Source organism: Epinephelus lanceolatus, chromosome 1, assembly GCF_041903045.1.
Source record: "Epinephelus lanceolatus isolate andai-2023 chromosome 1, ASM4190304v1, whole genome shotgun sequence".
Taxonomy (NCBI): Eukaryota; Metazoa; Chordata; class Actinopteri; order Perciformes; family Serranidae; genus Epinephelus; species Epinephelus lanceolatus.
In genome coordinates this window covers 954,181-970,581 of record NC_135734.1, presented here as the reverse complement: position 1 = coordinate 970,581, position 16,401 = coordinate 954,181, and the positions used below count along the sequence as shown (strand labels likewise).

General features: G+C 41.3%; 1 protein-coding gene across 42 annotated transcripts in view; it reads left to right on the top strand.

The window, feature by feature from the left end:
- Positions 1-16,401, top strand: part of plekha6 (pleckstrin homology domain containing, family A member 6) — a 374,661-nt gene that overhangs the window by 326,785 nt on the left and 31,475 nt on the right. For 37 of the 42 annotated variants that reach the window (XM_078166903.1, XM_078166583.1, XM_078166712.1 and 34 more), the window contains 3 exons: positions 3,957-4,068; positions 4,186-4,325; positions 6,311-6,478. The exons of 1 other annotated variant lie outside the window; for it this stretch is intronic. In XM_078166903.1, the coding sequence (XP_078023029.1) occupies positions 3,957-4,068; positions 4,186-4,325; positions 6,311-6,478 (420 nt within the window). The remainder of the gene's footprint in view (positions 1-3,956; positions 4,069-4,185; positions 4,326-6,310; positions 6,479-16,401) is intronic. 4 more of the 42 variants (XM_033632433.2, XM_078166888.1, XM_078167340.1 and 1 more) reach the window with 1 other exon arrangement.

The window sequence follows — 16,401 nt, the reverse complement described above, 5'->3', positions numbered from 1 at the left end:
AACAGACGATCACTGCTGCCCGACCCGCAGGTCCATTTGCGGGTCCCGCGGGTTACGGGTCGACCCGCGCATCACTACTCAGCTCAGTCTATAAAGGCTGTACACAACAGTAAGGCTATAGACATTATATTCTATTCAGGCCGGCAGAACCAGCAGCGCATCGGCTCTACAGTGCACGGCACTGCTGATTAACCATTTTATTGCAGCACAGAGTGTCTGCCAGCAACCAATTATTTGCAGAGGCTTCCTACAACTTGTTTCAACAGTTCCGATTTAATCAGAAGACAAATTAAACAGGATGACTAGCCAATGTGAAAATTAAAAGAAAGCATAGAATAATGTACTGAAGGAGACTGTTGTGCCATCACATTTTTTTGTGGTTTGAGAGCAAAGATCCGGTTGCCACTGTGCAAAACTCCGCAATACAATTCTCAAACTTGATTGAAAATCAATTTTGGAGTGGGGCTGGTTCGGAACGGCAGTGTTTCGGAATGGAGGGCTGTCCCCTGTTGGAACATTGTGCACACACAGCCCTTCACCACCTGGATCCTAAAATAAACACCTGTTTTATTACATAATCATGCTTCCGTGTTGTGCCATTCATTAAGATCCTATTTCTGTCATTCAAATAACAAGAATTGTGGTTTAATACTCTTAATTTTAACAGCCAACTTATTGAAAAATGACGGGTTTAAATCATAATTAAAATCCCGTCATAATTAAAGTCCCGTCCCGGACATAACGCGCACGGGCTCGGTCCGGGTCGGGCTGGATTTTTTGGGCCCGATCTAAGCTCTATTAGCCACTCTCGTTTCCCCTGAGCCGCCTCAAGAAGTGCCTGCTCTCGCCCTGCAGCTACGCGGAGTCCCTCCTGATCAAAACGCCGCTCCACCTCTGTGCGCAGCAGGTCCAGGGCCTCTGTAGCCTATGTTGTCAGGCAGGCTGCATATCACATCAAAAGCATAGATCTATGCATTCATGATATGAAAGAGATAAATGTAAGTCAGACAAATTGAGTTTAAATTCAGATTCTTTATTTTTTGTTTTATGTTTGTGTACTACGGAGCCGCAGAGGGGCATTGAGAAAAAAATAAAACACACCAGCGCTAGAAATGTTTGATTGCGAACCAGATAGGCCTACAATTTGGCTCGCTTTTTGATTTATTTCTATTTTTTATAACTGGGGAGTTCTTACAATACAGTGCCAGGGTTAGTGGGGATTACTGCTAGGTGCTGTTGGATAGAGCCAGATGGCTGAGAGTCTACCCGGAGCCTGCCGAGGATGCTCGAGGCTTTACTGGGCTGGTGAGGCAGGAACAGGTGTGCACAATTGAGTGCCTGCTGGAGGCTGTATCTTTCTCTCTATGGCCCCTCTCTGTATTTTATCTACCATATGAGTGGAAGTGAAGAATGAAAGTCTTTTTTACCGTAAGTAATGTAATATAGGGACCTTTGATTCGGCTTAAAAATAATGTGGCAGGAGGGTAAAAGTGGGGGGGCCAATGGCCCCCTGGCCCCCCCACTTCTGGCGCCGTTGGACTCACCAACAGTCAGCCATGTCTCATTCACAGAGAAAATCCAATCCTCGGGAAGTCAGGAAATCCTTTAGGATAAACGTTTTGTTCGCTAGCGATCTAGCATTTACCAGCCCAATCCTGGCAGCAGCCGGCGGGTCTACGGCGTTAGCTGTCCGGGGTGCCACACACAGAGGCCGCAGGTTGCGCAGATTCACCCCGCGCCAGCTGGGATGAGGAGAGCAGGGGTCGCGGGGCTGGAACACCTCATCCGGGCCGACGACAGGTACCAGCCAGGCGCCGAGAAATAAAGAGGCGAGGCACCGCTCCATACTCAGTCCAAGAAGCAGTGGAAGTGCTCGCCAAACAGGCCTTCAGCCTTACCAGCCGACCGCTGCGTTTACCCCGGCAGCGGTGGTGCTTACGCCGGAGTGGTGGAGCTGGGGCGTGGCAGAGGTGAGCTGGGATCCCCGATAGGAGCGGGGGCAAAGTTTTCCCGTCTTGTTGTTTCATTCATCCCCAAAAGAAAGACATGTAAGTGTCTTTACGACAATACACGCTAGAGCTCATGGGAAATGTAGGCTTCATTCCGGCAAAACACTACCGCTTTTGTCCACAGGGTCGCCAAAATCAACTCAAAATTAAAGTTCCTTGTAGGGGCTTTAAGTGAACTTTTTTTTTTAATGTTATTTCAGTTCAGAAAAGGAACATCTGACAACAGTGAGCTAATTTCTTCTACTGTAAATTCTTTGCTGAAAAAACATTTTACAATCATGTTTCATTTTAAAATTTAACTCATGTTTTGTATCTTAAGTTCTGATAAGAAAAAAGTCACCTCACAATGACTCATAAGGGTGAACTTAGAGAAAGTTCAGAAAAAGGAACATCTGACAACAATGAACTCATTTCTTCTACTGTAAATTCTTTGCTAACAACAATTATTTAATTTCAAAATTTAATTCATGTTTTATGTTTTGTATTTTAAATTCTGATAAGGGAAAAAGTCACCTGACAACAACTTGTAAGGATGTAATTGGCCCTTGCTGCAGCATTAGCATTCATTAGCATTCATTAGCATTAGCACTCCACGATGAGCCACTTTTTCCTTGTTAGAAACTGGCATCTAATGGGGAAAACTGATTTTATTTATTCAGTTTGATTACTTTAGTTTTCTATAAATGTATCATATATTAGTAATGAAATAGCAAAAATGTAAATAATTGTATTTTACAGACAGAAATTTTAATATTTGAGTAACATTTCTACTTTAAATGAATTATTGGATTTTTATGTATTTTAAAGTACTGTACAAGTTCAAAAGTAGTTTTTTTTTTTTAATAATACATCTTTAATTAGCATCATAAACTACTGATATCTAACAAATTACCATCATAAACTGCTGATATTTGACGTGATTGGCCTATAACAGAAAGGCTTTTAATAGGAGTCAAATGGTGTAACTGGTTACAGTTAAACATAATTTTTAAAGTAAATATTTATTTTTATGATTCTTATGAATTAGTAATGTTTTTCTAGGGTCATACCATTTTACATGTAAACTTACCAAACTTGACCAAAGCCTAAAACCGTTTATGAGTAATTTGAGAATGTATGAGTAATTATGAGATTCTAACCTTGTCATGCAGCAGTTGTAATAATCAGGGGTCCTTCTCTGTAATACCATTTCCTGTCACATGGCCTTCTTTGCAATATTAACAAAATGGCCTCTTAAATGGTGGTTGCACAACTTGACACTTCATGTAGTTTACTTGACTTTCATTATTCCCTAAATTAAATTTCATAAAATTTCATATAGAACAACTGTATTCCATTACCTTTATTTAATATAATAAAAGTAATAATATAAGATCATGCCAAACTAGTTGATATGGTGTTTTATTGAGAATTTTGGTGTTTTTAAGCAAGTTTTAATATTTGGTGCAAAGTTTTTATGGTTACACCACTTAGGCATTTTTGCCATAATCCTCTAGTATTATTCTCTCAAAATGGATTAAAAGCAGATATTTTATACTGGATCCACAAAAAAAAGAAGGTTTGTAAGTTAATCATACATTTATTTTCAAAATTTAACCCTTTTAAATTTGACTAAACCATATGGACACAAAAAAGTAGTGTCACGTCATTGACCCTTACAGCAATAAACATGAGCCTAACAAACTGACAGAGGAAATGTCACAGAACTTCACAGCCATTTATTAGTCATTGACTGTATAAAAGAACTACAATTAAGATAGAATTCTTCATCACTGAGTTATGAAATTTCATGATTAAAAAAACAAAAAAGAAACAGCAACATTTCCGCCAGCAACAATGTCAGTTATTTTGAATAACCCTCAAAGATAGTCCACATACAGCACTTTCAACAGGGACTGTTTCTTCAATAGAAGAATATATTACTTTGTCTGTCCTGACGTTTTGCAGAGTGAACTGGTTCGTAGGCATATCCAGAAAGAGTTTTGGAGAGTCCAAGATGTATTAGAGGGCCTGCACAAGAGTAACTTATCCAGAGGCACTGACACAACCAAGCACAGAGGTAACACACTGGTGCTGGAAAATAATCAAGTTCAGTAGAAATACTGGTGTCTCTACCATGTGTATTCTAACGACTCTATCTCTGTCACCCCCACCACCCTGTCTTTCTCTTGCACAGTGGCCAGCGGTGCATCAGGCTCCTTTAGCACCAATAGTCCAGCCAGTCCCTTGAGCTCAGTAAGCCTCACCAGTCCACTCAGCCCCTTCTCCCCAGTACTCGGCTCCCAGGCCTCCCCCACCAAACGGCTGGGCCCGGAGGTAAGCACCGGACACACCCAGCAAGGGACCAACCATAGTCCAAAACCTTGCACAGGCCCATGCTTCAGCTCTAGTACCAACCCTGAAGTGTGTAAAAGATCAAGTCCTAAACCCCGCCCCAAGTCATGTATAGTGCCTAATTTCAAAACTGACCCTAAGCCCAGGTATAGACCCAGAAGTTACAGGGAACCTGACATAAGCCTTCATGCAGAAAATATAAATTACTATGGTTGTGAGACCCATGAACCCACCTTTCCTCAGTTCTCCCTAGCTTTCCAAAACCCTGGGGAGTTCCTGGGCAGATTAGACCCTGTGATAGAAGAAACAGATCACAACATCAACTGTAGAACCATCTCAAACATTGACCAACCTATAAATCCAGCCAAAGCCAGAGCAGGGGAACAGATCCATTTTCTTCAAGTAAAATGCCAGGACTCTAAATACATCAATCAGCATACAAACACAGTTCAAACCCACTCTGACTTTCAGGAACTTACTTGGTTTACCTCAAATGCTTGCAGCCAGAAAGTCAAGATCGGTCTCAGAAAAGATGTCTATCCAGACTCCCATCCATATCACTCTTCAGCAGGATACCATGTTGGCCTCAGAAACCTGTCCTCCAACAAACGCTGTTCTGTGCCTGAGTCCCAGATCCCTTTTCTCCAGGACTCCCATCTGACTGATGTTTTATCACTGCGCTACAGCCCAGATTTTTATACATCTTCAGTCAGTTGTTTTAGAGGTGCTAGTCATGGAACCCAACTCCGTCATCAGCTAGCTTTTCAGTCATCACGTCATGCTGGCGCAGGTGCTAGGCCACTTACTTACCCCAACCATCAAGAGGTACTTAGCTCTGCACAAGTGAGTTGTGCTACAACACAGTCAGAGTCACCTAGTGATTCAGGTAAAGTGTTCATGCAGACCCATCTTTAAGGAAAAGGATATCCACCACGTCATAGTTGATTTAGATAATTCCACATTCCATCTGATTAGATTTTTAATATTGTAAATACAATATTACAGATATTTTCTGCCATTGCTGAAAGTCATCATGACATAATTTTCATCCCCAGTTAGTTAATCTACAGGTGCTGTTAACTGCCTTTGCAGAGAGACCTTTATCTAACCTTTCAGTTGTCAGTACATATTCTTTAACTGCTCTACAGGAATCTCATGGATGAAAAAAAAATTGCATGCAACCCTGACGCTTTTTCTCAATTAACACCCTTTGGCACCGTTGTGCTTAGGCCTGATTCAAATAAAGATTTGGGGATTGAATGCTATAGTCTTGAGATGAAAGCCTAAATATCTGGCCAAGGTTACAGTAATTTCAGGGTTTGCCGATGCTGCTGCATAAAAACATAGATAAGGCATGTTCTCTTATTGATGTCAGTCTTTCTTAAAAACCCGTTATAGTATGAAACATGAATGTTACCAGCTGATCTGTTCACAACATTCACATTCAGAGTATCCTATCAACTAAATAAAATAAAGGAAAATATGAACTGAACATTAAAATGAATTTTTACGTGTTGAAGTGAGTGCTACAGTAACATGCAATGGCAGACTTTACCCTTTCAATACCATTTTCAGTATCTAACATGTTTCTTAGCAAGGCAATGCTGTTAAATTGTTATATAGGATGTTGTACATCGGCTTTCTTCACAAGACTACTCTAGGTGACAAGTTATTTACACAGTGATGGTTGAAATGTCACGGCTGTTTCACAGAGTCTTTCACTGACTTTTTATGATATAAGAATTCATAGAAGTCTTCAGTCCAGGAATTTCATTGGCCCCCTGGAGATTTTCACTTCTAACTCCTTAACAAATGACAAAGACCCCATTCCCCAGAATAATTCTCATGAGTCCTTTCTGCCCTGCACTTTGCCTGGCTTATTATCATTCCTCTTGATGTGCAGCACTCTCTCTTCCACCTATCCTTTTTTTCCTTCCTCTCTCTATCCTGCCCTTATGGTTATCTAGGAAAGTGTTCCCCCAAGGCCTCCCCTCCCCAAGTCCTATTACCCTCTAGAGCCCTCCCCTACCTTCCCTCCCTCCGTCCCTCCCCTGCCCTTTGACAGCACCACCTGGCTACACAGCTTGGGCATCGATGATGGTTTCCTTGATGGTGAAGATTCTCACATCAGAAAGGTATTTGGGTGTTTCGACCCTTGTCTTGCCCTTGCTTCACCCAGTTGTCCAATGTCATCTTTTAAAAATGAAATGACCAAAGACCATTCATATCTCCAAATTCCACATTCCTCCTCTTTACAAACCTTAATTTGTTCAAACACCCCACCCATTGGCTTTGATTATCCCTCTGTGCCCCCACATCAGCCTGCGGTTGACCTCTCAAAACACTTGTTCCATGAGTAGTTGCTGTCCCTTTGCTCTTTTTTTTCTTTCCTAAACATTTAATTTTTCAGTTTAAAATGCAGTGTAAGTGTTGGTGAGGAGGCTGTCTCTTGTTAAGAACAGGTAGCACCACTTGGCAGCAGTAGCTCAGTCCATAGGGACTTGGGTTGGGAACCGGAGGGTTGCCTGTTCAAGTCCCCGTCCGGACCAAAAATATGGAGCGTGGACTGGTAGCTGGAGAGGTGCCAGTTCACCTCCTGGGCACTGCCGAGGTGCCCCTGAGCAAGGCACTGAACCCCCCAACCGCTCGGAGCGCCTGTCATGGGCAGCCCACTCTGACATCTCTCCACTTAGTGCATGTATAGGTCCAGTTTGTGCATGTGTGTGTTCGGACCTGTGTGTAATTGACAACAGAGTGAAAAATTGAATTTCCCCTCGGGGATTAATAAAGTATATCAAATTTAAAAAAAAAAAAAAAAAAAAAAAAAAAAATGGCACCCAGTATGAATTCTGGGGTTGAGTTTTTGGTAGCATTGTACATTTTAAAGCTCAGTAATAACATGACAATAGTGTAGTAATAGTTTGATAAGTAAGAGATAATAAGTAATACCATGTAATTACTAAAGTACTAATCAGGGAATAGCTTGCTTTTAACAATAAATCAATAAATCAATCAATTATTGATTTGTCACATGGAAATCATACATGGATGAACACCAGTGAAATGTGATCTCATTAGTTCCTCTAACTTATGCACTGTATTTTTTTGTCTCCTTACATTATTGGCTGATGCTTGATAATTGTTCATGTTTCTGGATGGTTGTGGTAATCCATGGCTTCTGGCTGTGGAATAACTTAACTGTCCACACATCCCAAACTCAACAAGAAGGCCACGTGGTCCCTTCTCCTGAACAGCAGCACTGCGCTGCAGCCTCCTCTGCACGGTGTCATGTTTTAGCAGTTACCTACATCAGGAGTGGGAGCACCTAACATTCCCATGGACACACCAGTCTTTATTCACTGTATAGCACACTCCTCCTCTCCTTCTCTCACCAAAGTCCTCTGCTCTGTCAGATTGCCATATAGGGTACAATGGGTATGTCTGGGTAATAGTAGAGTGGACTAGACTTCTGGTTTGGGGAACATGTGAGTGGAAGCACAACCTCAGGCTCACCTGCTAACTCTCTTAAATTCTGACTTTTTTCATCACTCCAGAGAGTTTTGAAGTGGATTTGCAAACAGTAAATCGTGTTTCAACCATCTGGCACGATGTCAAAACAGTTTAAAGCTTCCAAGAAAGCTGAACAAGACACCTTGCTTGCGAGTTGCGGCTCCCACGAGACGGGCAATTGCTGGTATGCTAGCAGACCTCATGGCAGAGATTAAAGCAAGTTTCGCAGCACTGGAGGTGAAACTGGACAATATACAGTCTGTGGTGTCAGAACACGGCCAACGCCGATTCCTTGGAGTCCAATGCTAATCTCCAGGACCAGCATATTAGTAAATTAGAGGAAATGTTTGAGGTTCTGGCCGAGAGCAATGCTAAGCTAATGGCTAAAGCAATAGACCTGGAAGTACGGAACCACAGGAACAACCTCAGAATTATCGGCCTCCCCGAATCTATAGAGGGACCAGGACCCACTGATTTTTTTTCAAAACTGTTGGTCGAACTGCTGGGTGAACAAACTCTTGTGTCCCCTCTGGAGCTGGGCTGAGCGCACAGGGTGCCTGTCGCTAGGCTGCAGAATGGAGCGAGGCTGCGGCCTATGATAATACGCCTACATTGCTTCCAGATTAAAGATCAGATCATCAGGGAAGCTCGCAAACGACGAGGTTCAATATCATGGGTCTGCTGTACAGATTTTTGAAGATTATACCCCGGAGGTACTGGAGCAGTGGGTGAAGTACGGAGATGTAATGTCAAAGCTGTATGGTCAAACCATCCTTGCTGTACCCAGCTCGCCTACAAATCATACTCCAAAGTGGGGCTAGAAAATGGCTTGCCTCGCCAAAAGAAGCCGAAAGCTTTGCGGCTGACTACCAGCAAGACTGAAAAGCTAACTTGATTACCCACAAGGCTAGCCGACACTTTGCTACCATGTAGCTCCTCTGGGGAAGCAAACTTAAACGAAAACTGAACTTTCCGGAGATAACGCCGTGGATATTAAACATTGAGGAATGCTGATTAAGAAAGACTGAATAATGTTAGGTAATTTCTGTTTCCAAAACTTTTGGACATTGTTTCTTATTTTTGATTATCAGTTAAAGGGTGTCTTACTTCACGTAATTTACGGGAGACACATAATTGTAAGGGGCATACAAGGTGAATGCTGGCAGCATCGATTGATGTTTGATGTTTAATAAGTTAGTATAATTTACGACTGTTCTGGCTCATTAGACACCACTAGAAAGGTTTCTTTTTTCCCCGTTCTTTTATAACTATAAGTATTTATTTTTGTTTTTTACAATTCTGTAGTGCCATTACTCTGTGCGAACATCAGCTGTGCCTCTGAATTACTGCTGCTATACCTTTTCATCTAAAAATCTGCAATTTTATTTATTTATCTCTCTGATGTATCTAGGTTGCAGTGCATCTTTAATGTACATTGAACAAAAATATAAACGCAACACTTTTGTTTTTGCTCCAATTTTTCATGAGCTGAACTCAAAGATCTAAAACATTTTCTATACACACAAAAGACCATTTCCCTCAAATATTGTTCACATATCTGTATAAATCTGTGTTAGTGAGCACTTCTCCTTTGCCGAGATAATCCATCCCACCTCATAGGTGTGGCATATCAAGATGTTGATTAGACAGCATGATTATTGCACAGATGTGCCTTAGGCTGGCCACAATAAAAGGCCACTCTAAAATGTTCAGTTTCATCACACAGCACAATGCCACAGATGTCACAAGTTTTGAGGGAGCGTGCAATTGGCATGCTGACTGCAGGAATGTCCACCAGAGCTGTTGCCCCAGACAATTTGGCAGTACATCCAACTGGCCTCACAACCGCAGACCACGTGTAACCACACCAGCCCAGGACCTGCACATCCAGCATGTTCACCTCCAAGATCATCTGAGACCAGCCACCCGGACAGCTGCTGCAACAATCAGTTTGCATAACCAAAGAATTTCTGCACAAACTGTCAGAAACTGTCTCAGGGAAGCTCATCTGCATGCTTGTCGTCCTCATCGGGGTCTCGACCTGACTGCAGTTTGTCGTCGTAACCAACTTGAGTGGGCAAATGCTCACATTCAATGGCGTCTGGCACGTTGGAGACTGTTCAGGGCAGATGGCAGACAGCGTGTGTGGCATCATGTGGGTGAGCGGTTGCTGATGTCAACGTTGTGGATCGAGTGGCCCATGGTGGCGGTGGGGTTATGGTATGGGCAGGCATATGTTATGGACAGCGAACACAGGTGCATTTTATTGATGGCATTTTGAGTGCACAGAGATACCGTGATGAGATCCTGAGGCCCATTGTTGTGCTATTCATCCACGACCATCACCTCATGTTGCAGCATGATAATGCACGGCCCCATGTTGCAAGGATCTGTACACAATTCCTGGAAGCTGAAAACATCCCAGTTCTTGCATGGCCAGCATACTCACCAGACATGTCACCCATTGAGCATGTTTGGGATGTGACAGCGTGTTCCAGTTCCTGCCAATATCCAGCAACTTCGCACAGCCATTGAAGAGGAGTGGACCAACATTCCACAGGCCACAATCAACAACCTGATCAACTCTATGCGAAGGAGATGTATTGCACTGCGTGAAGCAAATGGCACACCAGATACTGACTGGTTTTCTGACCCCCCCCAGACCCCCCCAATAAAGCAAAACTGCACATTTCAGAGTGGCCTTTTATTGTGGCCAGCCTAAGGCACACCTGTGCAATAATCATGCTGTCTAATCAGCACCTCGATATGCCATACCTGTGAGGTGGGATGGATTATCTCGGCAAAGGTGAAGTGCTCAATAACACAGATTTATACAGATTTGTGAACAATATTTGTGAGAAATGGTCTTTTGTGTATATAGAAAATGTTTTAGATCTTTGAGTTCAGCTCATGAAAAATGGGAGCAGCAGTAGCTCAGTCCATAGGGACTTGGGTTGGGAACCGGAGGGTCGCCTGTTCAAGTCCCCGTCCGGACCAAAAATATGGAGCGTGGACTGGTAGCTGGAGAGGTGCCAGTTCACCTCCTGGGCACTGCCGAGGTGCCCCTGAGCAAGGCAACGAACCCCCCAACCGCTCAGAGCGCCTGTCATGGGCAGCCCACTCTGACATCTCTCCACTTAGTGCATGTATAGGTCCAGTTTGTGCATGTGTGTGTTCGGACCTGTGTGTAATTGACAACAGAGTGAAAAATTGAATTTCCCCTCGGGGATTAATAAAGTATATCAAATTAAAAAAAAAAAAAAGTGTTGCGTTTATATTTTTGTTCAGTGTAACTTGAGCGGGTGCGTACAAGGAAGTAGGAATATGATAATGTGGGTATGTGTTGTTAAGTGTGAATATAACTGTAACCATGTGTGTGTTTGTGTCTGCGTGTATGTGGGGATACACAGGTATAGTTAAAAGCACATGCACTGTATGACTACAATGCCCATACCTATACTAAAACATGCTGACTGATGTAGCCTACTTTTTTATTTTATTTTTTATTTTTTCTATGTTTTTTTTTTTTTTAGTAATTTACATTTTATCATTATTTGTAACATTACCAACAATATGAGGGGAAGGGGTGGGTGACCTATGGGCTATCAGCCCAACAGGTGGGAGATGGGATGATGTGGGGAAGTAGGAGTAAAGTGGGGATAGGGTTGGGACTCGTTAGGATTTTAACGATTCCGATTCCTTACCGATTCCTTCTTAACGGTCCGATTCCATACCGATTCCTCTTACCGATTCCTACATTATATTCATTATACTTGCTATACTTAAACAAGTATATAATAAACACAAATGCAATCATACAAATACAAAAACTTTATTCTAACTGTTGCCCAGTGCAATTAGATGAAAATACACATTTGTGTGTGGTGTGTATTTCAGATTTAGAGCTTGTATCATCTCCCTGAGAATATATAACAACAAAAAGTGATTCTCTGATTTCTACAGTTACACTATTACCTCAAATTAACCACAGCAATGTAATAAAAAATACTTATATGCATTCATGCTTGGGCACTGTTATTTACGTGACAACACCTGAACATAACACACACAGACACACTGGCTGTTTGTTTCTACCGCTCCCCTCGCTGGAAGCCTCGGACCTCCCGCCGCCAGCCTCCGCCTTGATTAAACGCTGAAAATTAAATAAAAGAGGGAGACAGGTGTCTCCTATTTTATCTTATTTTGTTATATTTCTCCCTCTCCCCTCGCTGGAAGCATCGGACCTCCCGCCGCCCACTCCTGTCTCAAACACAGAGGTCTCCCTCTCTGGAGCACCCATGGCGCACGCCCGGCCTGTTAAATAGCCTGTAACCATGACAACTGTGTGACACAAACTCAGTGCTTCAGTGATTAGATAATGTCGGGCTCGGTCGGGTTCGGACAGAAATATGCGGCCCGTGCCCGGATCTGGATCCCAACCCTGAGTGGGGAGGAGGACCCCTTCATATGTTTACTTTTTAGAGAGTACCATTTTGGTTATGTTGTTTATTTTTGCCTTAATGTTTTTAAATGTCTAAACTTTTCTGTGTCTTGTTTATTGCATCATGAGTCTAACTTGACGCTCCCGAGGTAGAGGATTGTACCATGGCAGGCATGAATGAGGCTGGTGGTGGGCAGGCAGTGAGGATCATCTCACTAAATGCTGATGGGTTAAATTCATCGATAAAACGTACAAAAATCATGAGACATATTAAAAATCAAAGTGCGGATATAATGTTTATTCAGGAGACACATTTACGTAACTGCGACCACCGGTTGTTGAATAGGCCTTGGATTGGACAGATCTTCCATTCAAAATTTAATCTGAAAACAAGGGGCACTATTATATTAATTAGGAAAAACGTTAACTTTAAATCTACAAGTGTAATTACTGATCAAAATGGCCACTATGTCATAGTTTCTGGCATACTCTACCAGAAACCAGTTATCTTAATGTCGGTTTATGGCCCTAATTGGGATGACCACAGCTTTATGAAATCATTACCTTCCTCAATTCCAAATTTAAACTCCCTTTTAATACTGTTAGGAGGAGACTTTAATTGCGTTAGAGATCCAACTTTGGACAGGTCCAGTGCGAGATCAATAGCACCGTCCAGAATGGCCCAGACTCTTTGTACTTTCATGGACCAATATGGTTACATCGACCCTTGGAGATTCCTGTATCCATCTGCTAGACAATATTCTTTTTTTTCCCCCCATGAACACTGCTCATTCTCACGGATAGATTACTTTATTGTAGATAAATCTTTCAGTCCATATTCAAAAGAGCGAATGTTTCCCTGTCAACCAATTAGCCACAGAGATCTTACAATCATCAATACCCTTTAGGTTATCTAGTTCAGGATTTAAATATTTGGGCATAGAAATTACAAGATCCACACATTATTTGGGCTAATAAACATGCAAGAGCAGGTAGAATGCTACTCCGGAGGGATAGGTCCTTGGGCGGAGTAGGACTGCCCAGCCTCATAGGTTATTACTGGGCCACTAACGCCCATAAGATTATGCTTTGGTTTAACTCCACTCAAAGTAGCTGGTGTCAAATTGAAGCAAAATCATGTACCTCTTCTTCACTCCAGGCTCTTGCTTTTAGTACTCTGCCACTTTCTCCTTCACTCTTCACTGCTAACCCCATTGTAAGATCTCTTAGGATCTTGGCGCAGATCAGGCATCATTTTGGTTGGTCTCACTTACCTCAAACAACCCTGGTTTGCAGCAAACACCTGTTCTTACTTGTCCCAAATGACTTTACTTTTGGAATTAATTTTTTAACACAATTTCAGAAATCTTGAACATGAAGATCTGTCCGTCCCCTCTCATAATGTAGCAATATTTGGGCCCAATCCCAATTCCTATCTTAACCCTCAATCTTAACCCTCAGTCTCAAAAATCCGCTCTCCTGCGAAGTGCTAGTGCTGTCCCGATTCCCAGAGTGTTGAGTTGAGGGTCAAGAATAAGGGCTGTATGGCCCTCACTTTTAAGATTTTCCAGGACCACCCTTGGCAGTAAGTGCTATCCCAGAATCCTTTGCATATCATCTGCCGAGCTCTGCCGAACCCAGCCGAGTACAGACGATTCAGTCAATGCAAGATGGCGGTGACAAGCGTGAGGAAGCAGAGTTATCAATGTGAGTATTTTCCTCGTTAATAGTTGTTTTAAAATTATGATAACCATTGCATTATCTTAGTTTAACGTCATTTTATGGACTTTAGACCTCTACCTAGCGTAACACACATATTTTTGGTCATGGGCGACGGCTTGCCTGTCCCGCCGCACGTAACCCCGGTTCTCTGATAACCGAGTATGCTGTCATTCAGTTACAAAAGTCTTTTCTCAGTGATAATGTAGTTGTTAAGTTGTTTTAATATACATGAAATGTTTGCATCAACATTTTTGTAAGATGACCGGACGGTGTCATCTCCTGTAGCCGTAGAGTCTGACTGCAGCTGGTAACGTTACAGCGGTAGGTTAACGTTAGTGGTCATATTATGTGGTGTCTTTCCGCTGAATAAGTTACGTCGGTTGTTGTGGTACAGGTCATTTGGTTGAATATCAACTTATAACAAAAAGAGTGAAACATTAACGTGGATGAAAGTCACCAGATAACACGTGTGACTGTGTAAACAGCCTCACCAGTTCTGCTGGATGTTGACTACAGTATTCATTGTGATAATACTTGCAATACTACATGAAACTAAACTAATAACTTAACGAATATCTGACAGGTAGCCCAAAAAAGTAAAAACTAAAAGAAAGTAATGTTGTTATCTCTGTTCCATTTCAGGGCCACCAGACAAAACATAAGCCCTGATCATTTCAGGGCCACCAATGAAGACAAGTTTACAAAAAGCAAGCAGGCTCCAAAAAAAAACTATGGGAGTGAGTAATTTGTAACTTGTGAACTGTTCATATTCATAACATAATTCTCAGTCAACACAGCTGCAGATGGCATTGTCGAAGATTGTTGTTTAGTAACTGTACATTTGTTTTGCTGCCCCTATACTGTCACTTTTTGGAAAGATTTTGTCGAGTATATTCATTGCAACATTTATGTTCTATTTTCACTACTGTACAAAGATGTGCTGTTTGGATTTTATGATGTCAGCATTTCAAAACAAAAAACAATTCTATATCATTAATCTATCTATTATCTTAGTGAAATTCCATATTCATAAGAGAAAATTTTGTAACAGAAAACCCTTGTTCAAAATTTTTATGAATGAAATGCAGCAATACTTAGAAACCATTCAGCACGCCACGAACTCCAAAGCTATAAAGACTCTGAAAATATGTAAACAATTTAATTGTTTGAGCTGCTGAACTTTTTTATTTATTTATTTGTTTATTTTATTTCTTTTTCTTTTCTCTTATCCTTGGCATATTTGTTCTGTTCATGTCTGTCACTGCTTGTTTTGTACAAGAATTGAAATACAGTGTTGGGAAAAAAAACCTCATCACGTCTTTTTATCGACGATTACTGATGACATATATTTCTTCTTCTTTGAACTGACAGACTGGACGGAGTTTTGGCATATTGCTGCCCCTGACAGTCTTAAGACGTATTTGCCTTTGAGGGGTGTCCCATTTTAAAGTCACAAGATATCCCTTAACACTTGGTTTTGAGGGCTAGTGAGATTGAGGGTTGAGCTTGAGAATTAAGATTGAGGGTTAAGATAGGAATTGGGATTGGGCCTTGGTATCCCTCCAGACAAAGATACTATGATGACTATTCATTGCCTTTGTCTCATTAATTGCTTGTAGAAAAATTCTTCTTCTTTGGAAATCCTCTCAGCCACCTTTGTTTAAAGCCTGGTTACAGGATGTTTTATTTCTGCTTAAATTAGAGAAAATAAAATTTACACTGAGAGGCTCTGTTGATAAATTTTATCTTCACTGGAAGCCATTGATTGAATTGTTTAATTTTTTTAATTTTATTTTATATACTTTATTAATCCCCCTGAGGGGAAATTGTTGAGCGTCCTCATCCTAGTAAGGTGGCACCGTAGAAATTGAGATCCCCACTACCTGCCCACCACCACACACACACACACACACACACACACACACACACACACACACACACACACACACACACACCTGCTACTTGAAGTTTTTTCTTTTTTTTTTAAATTTATTTTATTTATTTACTTATTTACTTTTATTTATTATTTATTTACTTTTATTTATTAAGTTACTTTTTCTATCTTCCTTCTCCCATGAGTATCTATGGTTACATTTATTTGTATGCAAAGTGGTTCAACTCACCTTGGAAAGGAGTCTATGGAACAGGGAGGTTTGGGTGGGTTGGGTTTAAATACAAAAGTTAAATGCAATTATTTTATAATTACATTGCATTTCACAGTTAGGACTATTCTTGATATTTCCTTCATCTATGGGAAATTTTGTTTTGTTGTTGGGTAGTCAATTTGTATTATAAAATCTATGACACAGAGTATTTTCATATTTTCAAATTTATTTCTGAATGTGATTTGATGTGATTTCCAAAAATTCTTTGTTTATTTTTCTC